The 15,884-nt window shown below is 48.1% G+C and overlaps 2 protein-coding genes and 1 pseudogene across 2 annotated transcripts in view; 2 read left to right on the top strand and 1 right to left on the bottom strand.

Annotated features, from left to right (window-relative positions):
• Positions 1–1,060: 1,060 nt before the first annotated feature.
• On the top strand, positions 1,061–4,750 carry KLHDC7B (kelch domain containing 7B). The gene has a single exon (XM_077168195.1). The coding sequence runs from the start codon at positions 1,061–1,063 to the stop codon at positions 4,748–4,750; it is 3,690 nt and encodes a 1,229-aa protein (XP_077024310.1).
• Positions 4,751–6,158: 1,408 nt separating this feature from the next.
• The window catches only part of SYCE3 (synaptonemal complex central element protein 3), a 69,491-nt gene continuing 59,765 nt past the window's right edge, over positions 6,159–15,884 (bottom strand). The window contains exon 3 of the mRNA XM_077169301.1: positions 6,159–6,472. Within this exon, the coding sequence (XP_077025416.1) occupies positions 6,318–6,472 (155 nt within the window). The 3' untranslated portion in view covers positions 6,159–6,317. The remainder of the gene's footprint in view (positions 6,473–15,884) is intronic.
• Positions 6,579–12,574, top strand: LOC143689630 (synaptosomal-associated protein 23 pseudogene; annotated as a pseudogene).

Consider the following 15,884-nt stretch of genomic DNA (forward strand, 5'->3'; position numbering starts at 1 on the left):
CCTGAGGGAGGCAGGGGTGTCCCATGGGAGCACCAGAGGCTGGGTGGAGAGGAGTAGGGTGGGGTGGGGGGTGGTCCCAGGGATGAGATTTCAGTGCAGATGGGAAGTTGGACTCAGGATGAAGGCTGGACTCAGAACCCCTCACACCAGGCTGGTGAAGGCCCATGGGCTAGGGAGGGCCTGTGTGGGCTGCAGGTGCCTGGGGTGGGGCACCCCAATCATGGTGAGAGCGGCATGCCGATGTCAGGGCCACTCTGGAAGGGGCAGGGAGGGAACGGGTCCAGGAGGCTGCAATAAGCTTGGCCCCTTAAGGAAGGAACTACAACTTTTGGACTTATACTCATTTTCTTTCTCTTGACAAATTAAGAAAATTCCTTTTGAAAGCCCTATCCCATCTCTGCTGCACTCAGGGTAAGGAAAGTCCAGAGGCTGCCAGAAGGAGTAAGGTAGGGGCTAGGAGAGTCAGGGCCCCCTAGTCAGCAGGCTCCCAGTCCCTGTGCCACGCTCTGCTTTGGAAGATGATAGCATTAGCTGTGCATCTGTACACACAGTTCCAGGGAGTGGGGGTCACGCGTGGGCAGGCATCATAGTCCCCGTCCCCACCCCCAGCCCTGCTCTCCCCCGTGGCCCACAGTGGAAGCGGCCTCTCGGGTTTCTGGTAACCTCATCAGGGCTGCATCACATTGCTAGAGCAAGAGATAGCATCTCCCATGGGTACCCTTTCCTGCCAGGGCCCACTGCTGCACCAAGGCTCAGAGGAGGGGCACCGGGGGAGGCTGGATGAGCTTGGGGTGTGAAGGCCCATGGGGCAGAGGGGCTGTGGGCTGCTAGTGCAGTGCTTGGGGTGTGCCACTTGCCTTGGGAACAGCGGCAGCTGGGTAGGGGGCGGGGGAGCCCAAGTTCAGAGGCCTTTCGCAGCCTGTGCTGCTCCAATACCACCACCGCAGCCCAACAGGCCAGCCCCTCAGCGCAGGAAGCCCCGCCCACCTGCGTCCACCCTAGCTGGGCGCGCTCTGAGTAGGGCAGATGGTGTCTGCGTTGGCTCACAGCAGCCTACACCATGGGTCAGGGCACTCCTGGGTCCAGCGGCCCTCACTGGAGCTGGGATGGGGATGATGACTGGGACGGCACCATGCTGACCCTGCTGGCACTGGCTGTGGTGGCGGCCACGGCACTGGCCTGGCACTGGTTTGGCTCTGCGCAGGACCAGGAGGCGACAGGATCAGCATCCGCGACAGGATCAGCATCCGCGACAGGATCAGCATCCGCGACAGGATCAGCGTCCACCACCGGCCGGGCTCAGCCTCCTCAGGCTGTGGGAACTGAACTGGCCCCAAGCCCTAAGTTCAAGGTCAGCAGTGGCATTGAGGAGCCAGAGCAAGGAAGACGGGACCCTCCAGGGTCCCGCCAGGGCGGTCCTGCTGCAGCTCTCACAACAGGCCCTCCATGCAAGACAGCTGAGGAGGCCAGTGGCAATGTGGCCACCAGGCCGCAGCGTGGAAAAAGAAGGGAGCCTCCCAGGCCAGGCAAAGCACGAGGGCCACCTGCCCCCATCCTGGTACACTTTATCCCTCGGGGTCCCGGTAGGGACGCGGAGGTGGAGGCAGGGCCCCAGGGCCCCAGCCAGGCAGCAGAACAGGATACTGGTACTTGGCAGGCAGGTGGCAGTCCGCCTCCTTCACTGCGGAGAAGCCAAGGCAGCCGGTGGAGCCAGGTGGAGACCGGCACAGAGGCCAGTGCCTGGCATGCCCCAAAGCCAGCCGCCCTACGCCTGGGCATGGTGGTGAGTGTATGGGACGCTGTGGATGCGGCCACTCTGGATGCCCAGGCCTGTGGTCTGGCAGCCGGCTCCCAGGGGCCCCCTTGCCTTCACAGACCCGCCCTCCAGGAGTTGCCTCCAGCCCACACCGTGCAGATGGGTCCCCTAACTAATGGCTCAGAGAGGGGATCTGGGGGAAGCAGGCCCCAGCCAGTCCCAGTGCTAGCTGGAGGCTCTGGGGACAAGGTTGGTGGGCTTGAGAGCAGGGAGACTGGTCCTCAGTGCCTTGGGGAGGATCTGGGGGCCTCAGGCAGTGCCTTCATGGAAGGCTGGCCCTGGGCAAGGAGGGAGGTGCTTGTCTCCAGAAGCTTCAGCCGGCCTCCAGGCTTCGTGGGCCCATCGCCAAGGGGGCTGCCCTGGGGATACCCACACTCCACCCCAGGGCAGGTACCCACAGAGCCCTGCAGTGCCGGAAAGGCTGGGGCGAATGGCCCTGGAGACAGCAGCTCCCTCCTCTGCTCGGGGCCTGGAAGGACAGAAAAGCAAGGGAGCTGCAGCCATGAAGAAGGCAGAGTGTCCCCGCAAGTGCAGGGGGAGCCCAGCAGCAGGCAGGCAGTGGGCAAGCAGGTCACTGACCTGGGGCCAGGGCATTCCCTAGACAGAGGAACACCAAGAGGCACACTGCGCTGTGCCCCCTCTCCTTTAGCCTCCACTCCCACAAATCCTCCCTCTAAGCCTCTCCCACTCTCGGCTTCCTCACCCACATCGCGTCCCCACATGGGTCCTCCAGGTGCAGGCTCTGCTCTTCCAAACTCACACGCAGGCTCTCTGCCCCAGGATGGGAATCTCAGAGCAGCCCCCGCCCCAGCCGCTTCCACTGTTTCAGCTCCTGCGCGTGCCCCAGCCCGTTCCTCAGATCCAGCCTCCACCCCAGTACCTTCCCCTGTCCCAGCCTCTGCCCCAGCCCCTTCCTCAGTCCCAGCCCCAGCCCCTTCCCCCGTCCTATCCCCTATCCTCACCCCAGCCCCTTCCTCAGTTCCTGCCCCAGCCCCTATCCCCACTCCAGCCCTTTCCTTAGCCCTGGCCCCAGGTCCTTCCTCAGCCCCTTCCCCCATCCCAGCCCCTTCCCTAGCCCCACCAAGGGGGTCAAGGGCTGTATTCCAGGAGCCCAGTGTGGCTCTGTCCAAATGCTGTCAGGAGGGACAGGTCTCAAGCAGCTGGGGGAACCTCATTGCAATGGTTCTGAGAAGTCATCCACTCCCCAAGCTAGAGAGGCCACAAGAGAGAGACTCAAGGGCGGTCCCTGAGAGCCTTGCAGATCCCTGCGCTTCCCAAAGTTCTGCAAACAGACAGTCTAGTGCTCTCTCTGATGGGGTCACCCCCATCCTGGGGGAGAGGCAAGGCTCTTCAGTGGGCAAGGACACAGCAGGCATGGGGTTGGTAGTGCCACAGCCTGGAAACTCCACAGCAGTCAGTCCCCCAGGCTCAACAGGGGATGGAAGGGAGGAGAAAGCTCTGGACTCGTCTTGGTCCCCGATGCTCATGGCCCCCTCACGCCCTGCCGCACACCCTCAGCCTGACCCTGCCTCCCCAGCTGCAAGACGAGACCCACAGCCCGCGCCCCGGCGCAGGAGATGCAGTGGGTGCGAAAGTGCCGGGAGCTCCCTGTACACCGACTGCCGCGCGGGAGAGGAGCATGGGCAGGGTGCCATCCCTGCAGGCAGTGGGGGTACACTCACTGAGCAGAAAGAGGTCCGCAAACTCGTGGTCTTTCTGCAGAGGCCTGGGAGTTGGGGGGCGGTGGGAGAGCCGCGGAAGCCCAGCTCGGGCCCCCCACAACTGCGGGCCACGGCGACGGCTCTGCCGCTGCGCCTGGACCTGGGCAGCTGCCTGGACGCGCTGGCCTTTGCGCGGCAGCGCAGGGAGCCGGGACTGGCCCAGGAGGCCTACGCAGTGATGAGCGCCAACCTGCTGCACGTCCTGGGAAATCCGCACCTCTACCGGCGGCTGAGCGGGGCTGACCGTGAGCGCATCCTGTGGCTGCGCACCGGCCGGGGCCAGGCGGTGCTGGGCGCCCTGGAGCTGCCAGGGCCCTGCCAGGGGAGGCCGGCACGACCCCTGCGGGGCTCTGGCGGTGACGAGGCTCCCGCGCCCTTGCCGCACATGAACCTGCACGTGTTTGACCCGCTCGGGAATGCCTGGCGGCCCCTGACCCAGGTGCCCAAGGAGGCCCCTCTTAGGGGCTGTGGCCTATGCACGATGCACAACTACCTGTTCCTGGCAGGGGGCATCCGAGGCTCCGGGAATGCGGCCATCTGCTCCAAGGAGGTCTTCTGCTACAACCCCTTGACCAACATCTGGAGCCAGGTACGGCCCATGCAGCAGGCCCGGGCCCAGCTCCAGCTGGTGGCCTTGGACGGGCTGCTGTATGCCATCGGGGGTGAGTGCCTCTACAGCATGGAGTGCTACGACCCCCGCACAGACGCCTGGACCTCGCGGGCGCCTCTCCCCGCGGGCACCTTCCCTGTGGCACACGAGGCTGTGGCTTGCCGTGGGGACATCTACGTCACGGGGGGCCACTTCTTCTACCGCCTGCTCAGGTACAGTCCCAGGAAGGACGCGTGGGACGAGTGTCCCTACAGTGCCAGCCACCGGCGCTCCAGTAACATGGTGGCCCTAGGGGGCTTCCTCTACCGCTTCGACCTGCTGCGGGGCGTGGGCGCCGCGGTGATGCGCTACAATACGGTGACCCGTTCCTGGAGCCGTGCGGCCCCGCTGCCCCTGACTGCCCCCGCCCCCCTACGCTGCGCGGTGCTGGGCAGCACCATCTACTGCCTCAATCACCACGTCACCGCCACCTTCACCGTCTCTGAGGACACTGCCCAGTTCCAGGCCAATGAGCTGCAGCCCTTTCCCATGGGGGGACAGGGGGTCCTCTGTCCCTTCACCCTGACTCTGCCCCCCGTGGAGCCCCTGCAGACTACTCTCTGAGCTGCCCACGTGGACTTTGCTCTCCAGACCTCAGGGGAAACCCGCATCCAGGAGCAGGGCTAGAATCCAGAACTCTTGTTTCTGGAATTGGTTTCCGTGCCTGTGATAAACCTCTATTTTAAAAGTTCTGGATTATTTCTGGAGTGTGTTTCCTTTCCCCACCCTCATACTCGTCTCCTTTTCTGCCTTCCCCTCCCCATACTGAAGACAGCACAGCTTGCCCCAGGAGAGCCCGGCTCCCTGTTACCACAGCCTTTCCTGGCCTTCCACTGCACCCAGCTGCTTCCAGCTCTTAGGACTTTTGCTGTTTGCAACATCAAGATCATCACCTGACTCATTCTTTACCTGATTAGACTCCTGGTTAGCTCAGCTCAAGTGTCAGCACCTCGAGGAGGAGTTCTCTGGACTCCTGTCGGGCCAGGGGCCATGCGACTCAGAGCCCCAGCTGCTTCTGTGTATGGACAATCTGTTTATGGGACAGACCCCACCCCGAAAAACACCAACAGCCAGTCACTGGTGGGCTCCCCACGAATGGCACAGACTTGGTCACCAAGGAGCCAGTAATGCCGAGGAGATGGTTGGAGACGCACTTGCACTTCCCTTCTACTCCCCGGGAAAACGTCCTCCAGGGCTTTCTGCCCATCCCAAGGTCAGCTAAGGGTCTGGCTTGGGGCATTCCCAGGCACTAGCCCTCTGCTCTTCTGATGCCAACTATGCTAAGTACCCTCTGGGTCTGAGTCCTGGTCTGTGAAACTGAAGCCCCACCCTGGGCCCACACACCCTCAGCCAGGACAGCACAGCTCCTGCCGCTTTGTACAATGCACAGACTACCTGTTCCTGGCGGGGGGCATCGAGCCTCTGGAAATGGGATGGTTCTAGGCCGACTGAACCCCTCCAGAGGTCCTCCGCCCACCCCACTTTCCACCCTCAACTTATAAATGAGACCTGGTAGTGATAAAGTAAGGGCACAGGACCCAAGACCTGGTCTAACCCTAGTTCCGCCACCTACTAGCTGTGTGGGCTTGCACAAGGCTCTTGAACTCTTACCCCTCATCTGCAGCACGGAGAAAATGGGTCCTGGTCACTTTGGGCAGCTGTGAGAGAACAAGGGGACCCACATATGGGCATCCAGAACAAGGGCTTGAGCACAGACACACCATAAATGATGTTTCTACCTACGTCCTGTTTGAAACCCACTTCTAGGGAGGTAAATAAATTTAAACTGAACACTGCTGCCTGTCCTAATCTCCAAGCTGGGTTGTCCCTATTTCAGTCCTTTTTTGTTTTTATTCTATGCTTAGCACTACTGGCACTAAATAAAAGTTGAATCCATGAAAGGATCTGCCTCTTATACTTCTTATGGTCTGTCCACAAGGTTTAATATGCAGCATGGAGAGGGATCCTCTCATTGTGCTTGAAAATACATTTATTGAGAAACAAGTGTTATACACACAGCCATCCATCTGGGTCATTGCTTCCCTGCTGTACAGAGAAGTCTCCCTCCCTGAGTGGCTTTTCTGTGTAGGCAGGTGGCGGTGGGCAGGCTCAGGGGCGGGCAGCAGGGCTGCTACTTGTGCTTGGTTTCGTTGAGCAGCTCTTGCCAATTCTTTTCCATCTCCTCCTTGCAGTTGAGGAAGGCATCCTCCAGCCGCCTCATGGACTCAGCCAGCGTGGGGTTGGTGCGCATCACCACCATGTCATAGGCCATCCAGGTGGCCTGTACTGCAACCAGCAGACAGGGCAGGTGAAGGTCAGGGTCAGGGGCCAGGGAGGGCGGGCCTGCACTGCAGCCAGCAGACAGGGCAGGTCAAGGTCAGGGTCAGAGGCCATGGAGGGCGGGCCTGCACTGCAGCCAGCAGACAGGACAGGTCAAGGTCTGGATCAGAGGCCATGGAGGAGAGGCCTGCACTACAACCAGCTGACCTCTGCTTTCTATAAGGCCCGGCCCAGTGACACCCCTTCGGGCTGTCCCTACAAGGTGTGGGCCCTGGCGCCCACCTTTGTACTGTTTTGCAGACTTGCCTGTCTTTCCCTTAGGTCCTTCTGGAGGGCAGGGGCAGCGGACCCCTGAGTCAAGTGCAGTGACACAGCAGTGGGCAAATAGGTGCTTCTGATAAGGATAAAATGGAAGCATGCAGATACCCAACCACTGTATTCATCTCTGCAGAACCTGCCCTCTAGAACTACACAGCACAAGGGACAAAGGCAATCTCTCCTCTACAAGACATTTAACGACAGAAATATGCCTTGGTAAAACTTCTCTTTGCTGGCAGTGTGGCAGACTTGAAGTTTATAAAATAAAGTCTTGAGTTAGGGAAATGTTGTTAGAAAAGGTAAGCACAGTGCCTCCAGGGACCAGTACAGGGATTCTTAACTGTTGTAAGCAGGAAACTCCTTGGAACAATTGTGAAAATATAGGTCCCTGCTCCCTTGCACAGAGGTAAGTGGGATGCAGTGGTAGTTTGGAATTGTATGTACGCCAGAAAATAAGTTCTTGAAGCTAATCCATTTCTGCAGGTGTACACCTATTCTAAGAAGGACCTTTTGAATTGGTTACTTCAGTTAACATGTGGCCCAGGGTGGGTCTTAATCCTCTTACTGGAGTCCTTTATAAATGAGATGAACAGAGAGAGAGAGAGAGCCAGGGAAGCAAGACACTTAAAGCAATGGAACCTGGAAGAGAAGGGGGAGACCAGCAGAGGCTGCTATGTGCTTGCCATGTGACAGAGGAGTCCAGGACTACTGGTAGCCAGTCTTCAGGAAGAAAACATTGCCTTGATGATGCCCTGATTTGGACATTTTCACAGCCTAAGAACTGTAAATTTGTAAGCTAGTAAATTCCTGTAGTTAAAGCCAATCCATTTCACAGTATCTGCTTTGAGTAGCTTAGCAAGCTAAAGCAGATGCAAATGGTACCTTGACAAGCCCCAGGTGATTCTGGTGCACGTGTCTGCAGACAACCTCTCAGACCACCTGTACAGCAGGCAGAAGTATATTCAGCTCTCATTTGCTAACTGTGTGACTCTGGACAAGTTACTTAACTTACAAATCTCTGTTTCTTCATCTGTAAAATAGAGGCTAAAGTACCTTCCTTAGTGGGGACAACCAAAGCAATAGGCTGAGTCCCCAATCTTGGGGCTTTTTCATATGAAACTTAACCCCACAAAGGATAGGCTAAGCCTACTTAAAATTAGGTCTACGAGTCACCCCCAAGAGAACCTCTTTTGTTGCTCAGATGTGGCCTCTCTCTCTCAGTCAACACAACAAGCAAACTCACTGCCCTCCCACTCTCTATGTGGGACATGACTCCCAGGGATGTGGACCTTCCTGGCAATGTGGAACAGAAATCCTAGAATGAACTAGGACTCAGCATCAAGGGATTAAGAAAACCTTCTCAACCAAAAGGGGGAAGAGTGAAATGAGACAAAATAAAGTGTCAATGGCTGAGAGATTCTAAACAGAGTTGAGAGGTTATCCTGAAGGTTATTCTTACACATAATATAGATATCACCTTTTTAGTTAAGGTGTGATGGAGAGGCTGGAGGGAACTGCCTGAAAATGTAGAGCTGTGTTCCAGTAGCCATGTTTCTTGAAGATGATTATATAATGATAAAGCTTTCACAATGTGACTGTGTGATTGTGAAAACTTTGTGTCTGATGCTCCTTTTATCTATTGAGTAAAACATATGGATTAAAAATAAATAAATAATAGGGGGAACAAATGTTAAAATAAATTTAGTAGATTGAAATGCTTGTGATCTATGAAAGGGTGGGGTAAGGGGTATGGTATGTATGAATTTTTCTCTGTTTTCTTATTTCTTTTTCTGAATTGATGCAAATGTTCTAAGAAATGATCATGAGGATGAATATACAACTATGTGATGATATTGTGAGTTACTGATTATATATGTGGAATGGTGAGATCATATGGTAGGAATGTTTGTGTTTGTATGCTAGTATGTTTAATAAATTAAAAAAAATAAGGTACCTTCCCTGTGGCTTGCTGAGAAGATTAAATAATATGTAAATTGTCTACCCCATATCAGGTGCCCACCCCCCAAAAAGGAGAAACTCATATTAAAAAATAAAATAGTTAAAAATTGGTTTATGAAACTTACTGTGCAAACACAGGTTTTACAATGATTATTTGGAAACTTTATTTAAATATGCCTATGAATAAGCTAAGTAAGATATCCATTTTTTGGTGGTTCTAAGTATATTGTTCACTTTCTTAAATATCAATATCTAAAAAGTAAATAAATGGGAAACTCAGGGCACAAGAATAGGGTAGGTAAGAAATTAAAATTCAGTGGGAAAACAGCTCCCAGTATGAATCTCATACATATACGAATCTCTACACAGTAGCTGAAATTCTAGCTCTGAGTTTCCCAGGGTCAAAGGAGATGAGGAAGGGCGGGCCGCGGTGGCTCAGCGGGCAAAGTGCTTGCCTGCTATGCCGGAGGACCTCGGTTCGATTCCCGGCCCCACCCCATGTAACAAAAACGGAGAAACAGAATACAATAAAAACAAGAAAATGTTTAAAAATGTTTCCCTTTCTTCCTTCCTTCCTTCCTTCTATCCTTCCTTCCTTCTCTCTGTCTTTCCTTTAAAAAAAAAAAAAAAAAAAAAAAAAAAAAAAAAAAAAAAAAGGAGATGAGGAAGGGGCTCAGTTATAAGGCTCAGTGGCCATAAAATATAAACAAGCCCACTGAGTGACATAAGACATCCCCTGGGAAAGCTTCCCCTCAAGATGAACTAACAAACAAATCTCCTAAATCAATTCAAGGAGATGAAGGAAAATATAGATACAGAGCTGAAGGATATTAAAAAAAAATTTTTATTGAGAAATATCCTTACACATACAGTCCAACCATATTATACCATCAATGGCTTACAATATCATCATATAGCTGTGTATTCTTCACCATGATCATTTTTAGAGCATTTGCATCACTCCAGAAGAAGAAATAAAAAGAGAAAAAAGAACTCATACATCCCCTACCTGTTACCCCTCCCTCTCATTTCAATCTACTCAATTTTTAACCTTTAATGCCTATTATTTATTTATTTTTTATCCTTTTTTTCTTTTTTTACTCATCTGTTCATACCCTGGATCAAAAGAGCAACAGACACAAGGTTTTTACAATCATACATACAGTCATTGTAAAAGCTATATAGTTAAATAGTCTTCTTCAAGAATCAAGGTTATTGGAACACAAGCTAAAGGATATTAAGAGGATGATGTATGAGCATAAAGAAGAATTCAAAAGTTTAAAAAGAAACATAAAGAAATTATGGGGATGAAAGGCACAATTAATGGACATTAAAATGTACCAGAGGCATAGAACAGCAGATCTAAACAGGCAGAAGAAAGCATCAGTGAACCAGAAGACAGGAAAATCAAATCATACAGTCAGAAGAAGAGATACAGCAAAGAACAGAAAAAACTGAGCAGTGTATCAGGGATCTGAGTGACAGCATGAAGTATACAAACATATGCATCATGGATGTCCTGGAAGGAGAAGAAAAGGGGAAAGGGACAGAAAGAATATTTGAGGAAAAAATGGTAAAAAATTTCCCAACTCTTATGAAAGACATAAATATACATGTCTAAGAAGTGCAAAGTATTCCAAACAGAATACTCTGAGACACATACTAATCAGAATGTCAAATGCCAAAGATAAAGAGAGAATTCTGAAAGCAAGAGAAAAATGATTTGTTATATACAAGGTGTGGTAGTTAGGTTCAGGTGTCAACTTGGTGAGGTGATAGTGCCTAGCTTTGTTGCTGTGGACATGAGCCAATGGCATGGGAAGCTCATCTGTTGCTGATTACATTTGCAACAGATGTAATCAGCTAGGAGGCGTGCCTGCTGCAATGAATGATGTTTGATTTAACTGGCTGGTGCTTAAATGAGAGAGTTCAATATACCACAACCCAAGCAGCTCAGCTTACCTCATCTCAGCACTCACAGCTCAGCCCAGGCCTTTGGAGATGCAGAAAGGAACCACCCCAGGGAAAGTTGTTGGAACCCAGAGGACTGGAGAGAAGGCCAGCAAAGATTGCCCTGTGCCTTCCCATGTAAGAAAGAACCTCAGTTGAAAGTTAGCTGCCTTTCCTCTGAAGAACTATGCATTAACTAAATAAATCCCCTTTTATTGAAAGCCAATCCGTCTCTGGTGTGTTGCATTCCGGCAGCTAGCAAACTAGAACACAAGGGAAGCTGAATAAGACTAAGTCAATTTCTCTTGAGAAATTCCTATAAGAGTCAGAATACAAATGAATAGGAAAAGGGCATTTTCCCTGACCATGGACAGGCAAAATATAAAGGGGTAATGTGGGACAAAAATTACATAAAGAGGAGAAACAGCATTATAGAAGAAGAGAACGTGTATGCTACTGAAGCTAAGTAGGTATTTTTTCAAACTAGTAGATTATATATGTAGGTTGAGTAATCCAAACCCCAGGGTAACTACAAAGAAAGTATTTTAAAAATATACAGAAAGTGAAATGAGAAAGGGATAAGATAGATACATCACAAAAGATCAACTATAAAGAAAAGGAGGTGGCAATAAAGGAAAAGAGAGGAGAAAAAAAGATATGACATAAAAACCGAAGGACAAAATGGCTAAAGTAAGCACTGCCTTTACAATAATAACACTGAATGTTAATGAATTCAGCTCCCTAATTAAGACATGGATTTGGCAGAATTGATTAAAAAAAAAAAAGGTATGATCCAATTGTAGGTTGTTTACAAAAGACTCACCTTAGACCCAAGGTTGAAAGTGAAAGGATGGCGAAGAGATTCCATGTAAATACTAACCAAAAAAGAGCTGGGGTAGCTATATTAATATCATACAAAATAGATTTTAAGTCAAAATCTGCTACAAGAGACAAAGAAGAGCACTAAATAATTCTAAAAGGGGCAGTCTGCCCAGAAGACATAACAATCATAAATATTTATGTTCCTAACCACAGTGCCCCCAAATACATGAGGCAAACGCTTGCAAAACTGCAAGAAGATACAGACACCTCTATAGTAACAGTTGGAGACTTCAATATACCATTCTCATCAACAGACAAACATCTAGACAGAAGATCAATAAAGAAACAAAGAACTTTAATAATATGATGAATGAACTAGACTTAACAGATGTATACAGAACATTGCATCCCCAAACAGCAGGATCTACATTCTTCTCAAGTGCACATGGATCATTACCCAGGATAGATCACATATTGGGTTACAAAAACAAGTCTCAATAAATTTACAAAAATTGAAATTATAAAAAGTATCTTCTAATAAAACTATCACTATGCTGGATGAACAAGGGGAACAACTAAATTGCATTGAAGAAGGTTTGGATCAAATAAATAAAGACATGAGAGAAGCAGAAAAGACTTTAATGGGACTCAACAAATGCTGTGGACCTTATGTCTGCTCATGTAATAGGACAAAGAACTTTGAGTCTAGTCAGGCCTATAAGGCAACATGGGACGATGGTGGAGACAACTCATCTAGAAATGTAATATCTGAGCAGCCAGGCCAGGTGACAAATGTTCAACCTTAGCAAGCAGCCACAGGAGCAGCCATGGGTGGATACATTAAATGTGTAACTAATGATGCCAGGGAAGATGAAGTGGTGGAGAACCTGACTCAGGTGGGCAATATTCTGGGAAATCTAAGAAACATGGCCTTGGACATGGGCAATTGAGATTGAGGTTCAAAATCAACAAATACATGGGATCACAGAAAAGGCTGACACCAGCAAAGATTGTACTGACGTTGCCAATGCCAGAGCAAAGAAACTCATTGACAGCTAAAGCTACTGCTGAACTTCTTTATCATTTATTCATTTTCCCTAGCTCCTCCTTCAAAGTACTACCTTTTCAGTTTGAGATTTTGGTCCCACATTCTTACAATCAGGAGATAATGTGGAGGAAGAACCAAAACAGCCCCCCTACTTTTTTAGTTTCTCTTTTCTCTTGAGGGTAGACTGTACTGCTTTTTTCTGGTATGTTCTTTCTCAGTTCAACTTCTTAGATTGATTTTCATGCATACCCATAGTGTTATTTTTCATCCTAATTTACTTTAGAAGGCTCTCTTGCTTTCAGGATTTGGAAGTGTGGCCAAAGACAGTCGTTAAAAAGGAAGTCTTTTTTTTTTGGTGGGGGTTCGGGGGCAATGGCGATAAAGACATGCAGAGCTAAGGGGCTGTTACCGCAGTAAAAAACTTTTGCTTCCAGGCGTGGAAGCAAATTTGCAGAGTCACAAGAAAGGTTTAAATGGGCTTAATTTTTAATTCAAGTTGCAGTTATTCCCAATTTAGGCTCCTGTTTGGTTTTGGAGCTTTATATGCATTTTTAAAAATATTTTTATATGCATCACAACTTTGCAACCTCTGCTCCAAAATGAGGGAAAGAATGAGTTTTCTTAAAGTGAGCTTAATTTCCAAAGTCTTAGTGATTAATGTATATACACAGATTCTTTGATCCCATTTCATATTTCATTCAGAAACACTTTGTATAGATGAATGGCTTTTTATTTTCATATTATTAGTAGTATTATGTTCCCATTACAGGTCTACAACCTCATAAATTTGTCATTAGTCTTTGAAGAAAAACATGTAAATATATACATATATCATGAGAGATTCTCTCGAGTAGGGCTTAAAAATTTTTGGCAAAGTTTTACAAATTATATCAAGTGAATTCAGATTTACCTCAATGTTTCTAAATAAAGAATTATGTTTAGATAGAAAAAAAGAAACTTAATTTTATCTCAGGTAGAAAAATAGTTAGATTGCTTTAAACTTTATATATCTTTAGATTTTTTTTTAAGCTAGACTTCAGTGTTTAAAAGTGATTTGGAAAAGTATGCCTTTGGTTTAACTATTGATGATTGCACTGTAATTCTCTGAGCTTTATGTATTGAATCATGTCCTGATCACATTTATTTAGATCCTGAACAATGGTATGGGAATCTGATCTGTATTTCGCCTTTATTTAGAAATCAGCATCCACACATTTCATGGCTATTTGTGTGAAGTGGTTTGACCAATAACTCTGCTTGATCCTTACAATTAAATTTTGTAATTAAAAAAAAAGTATCTTCTCTGACCATAATGGAATAAAGCTGGAAATCAATCATAAGCAGAAAACTGGAAAATCCACAAATATATGGAAGTTAAATAACATACTCTTAAACAATCAGTGGGTCAAAGAAGAAATTACAAGGGAAATAAGTAAATATGTTGAGACAAATGAAAATGAGAACACGACATATAAAAATTTGTGGGATGCAGTGAAGGCAGTGCTAAGAGGGGAATCTATAGCCCTAAATGCCTATAATAAAAAAGAAAGACCTAAAATCAAAGACCTAACTTCACACCTGGAGAACTAGAAAAAGGACAGCAAATTAATCCCAAAGCAAGCAGAAGGAAAGAAATAACAAAGATTAGAGCAGAAATAATGGGGGAGCAAGGATAGTTCAATGGTAGAATTCTCGCCTGCCATGCAGGAGACCCAGGTTTGATTCCCGATCCATGCACTTCCCAAAAAACAAATAAGAAAAACAAGCAAAAACAAATCAACAAAAAATTCAATCAATGGTGCAGCAATAACGGGATACTCACATGGAAAAATAATGAAGTATGACCCTGTCATAGAGCATACAAAAAAAAAAAAAGATTAGAGCAGAAATAAATGAAATAGAGAATTAAAAAACAAAGTGAGCATTAACAAAACCAAAAGTTGGTTCTTTGAACAGATCAATAAATTTGACAAACCTTAGCTAGACTGACAAAGAAAAAGAAAAGACATGAATAAAATCAGGAATGACCCCACAGAAATAAAAAGAATCATAATAGGATATTATGGACAACTATATGCCTAAAATTAGACAATCTAGATGAATGGACAAATTCCTGAAAACACACAAACAACCTACACTGACTCTAAAAGACAAAGAAGATCTCAAACCAATAGCAAATCATCAAAAACCTTCCCCAGAAGAAAATACCTGGACCAGATGGCTTTGCAGATGAATTCTACTAATCATTTCAAGAAGAATTAATACCAATCCTACTCAGATTATTCTAAAAAATTGAACAGGAGGGAATACTACCTACCTCATTCTATGAAGTCAATGTCACCCTAATACCAAAGCCAGATAAAGATAATACAAGAAAAGAAAATTACAGACCAGTTTCTTTTAAGAATGTAAATGCAAAAATTCTCAACAAAAATATCTGCAACTCACATTAAACAGCACATTAAAAGAATTATACATCATGAGCAAGTGGGCTTTATCCAAGGTATGCAAGGGTGGTTCAACATAAGAAAATCAATTAGTGTAAAACACCATACTAACAAAACAAAGGGATAAAAACACATGATCGGACTTCCGGAGAAGATGGCGGCTTAGTAAGACGCGCGGGTCTTAGTTCCTCCTCCAGAAAAGCAACTAAAGAAACAGAAACAATACGAAACAGCTCCCGGAGTCACGACAGAGACCAAAAAGACAGCGTACCCCATTCTGGAGCAGCTGAACGGGCAGGGAGAATCTGCTGCGGTGAGCTACCCGAGGGGCGCGCGTTTTCCCGGCCGGGGCGGCTGGCGACTGGGGTCCCCTCCACGCACGTGGCTCACCGGCCTGACTGGGAACTTTGGATAGCGGGGCCCTCCTGTCACGCTTGGCGTTTCGGGCCAGCTGGGCAATTAGGACCGGCACTCTCCCAAGCCGCGGCGGCCAGCGACCCCCGTCTCCACGCGCGGTTTCCCGGGCCGACTGCAGTGCAGACAGACGAGCGCCACGAGCGCCACCTACTAGGCAGGAAAAGAAAAACAGAGCCCAGAGATTTCACAGAAAAAGCTTTCAACTGCGTAACACACCCAGGGAAATCTGATCAAATGCCCAGACACCAGCAGAAAATAATGGATGACGCTCGGAAAATTGAAGATATGGCCCAGTCAAAGGAACAAACCAATAGTTCAAATGAGATACAGGAGCTGAGACAACTAATGCTGAATATACGAACAGAAATGGAAAAATTCTTCAAAAACCAAATCAATAAATTGAGGGAGGACATGAAGAAGATATGGGCTGAACAAAAAGAAGAAATAGAAAATCTGA

The sequence above is a fragment of the Tamandua tetradactyla genome, chromosome 7 (assembly GCF_023851605.1).
Source record: "Tamandua tetradactyla isolate mTamTet1 chromosome 7, mTamTet1.pri, whole genome shotgun sequence".
NCBI lineage: Eukaryota > Metazoa > Chordata > Mammalia > Pilosa > Myrmecophagidae > Tamandua > Tamandua tetradactyla.

What these genes read in the sequence shown, in the direction of transcription:
- KLHDC7B (XM_077168195.1), top strand. Translation starts at nt 1,061, where the DNA reads ATGGGTCAGGGCACTCCTGGGTCCAGCGGCCCTCACTGGAGCTGGGAT.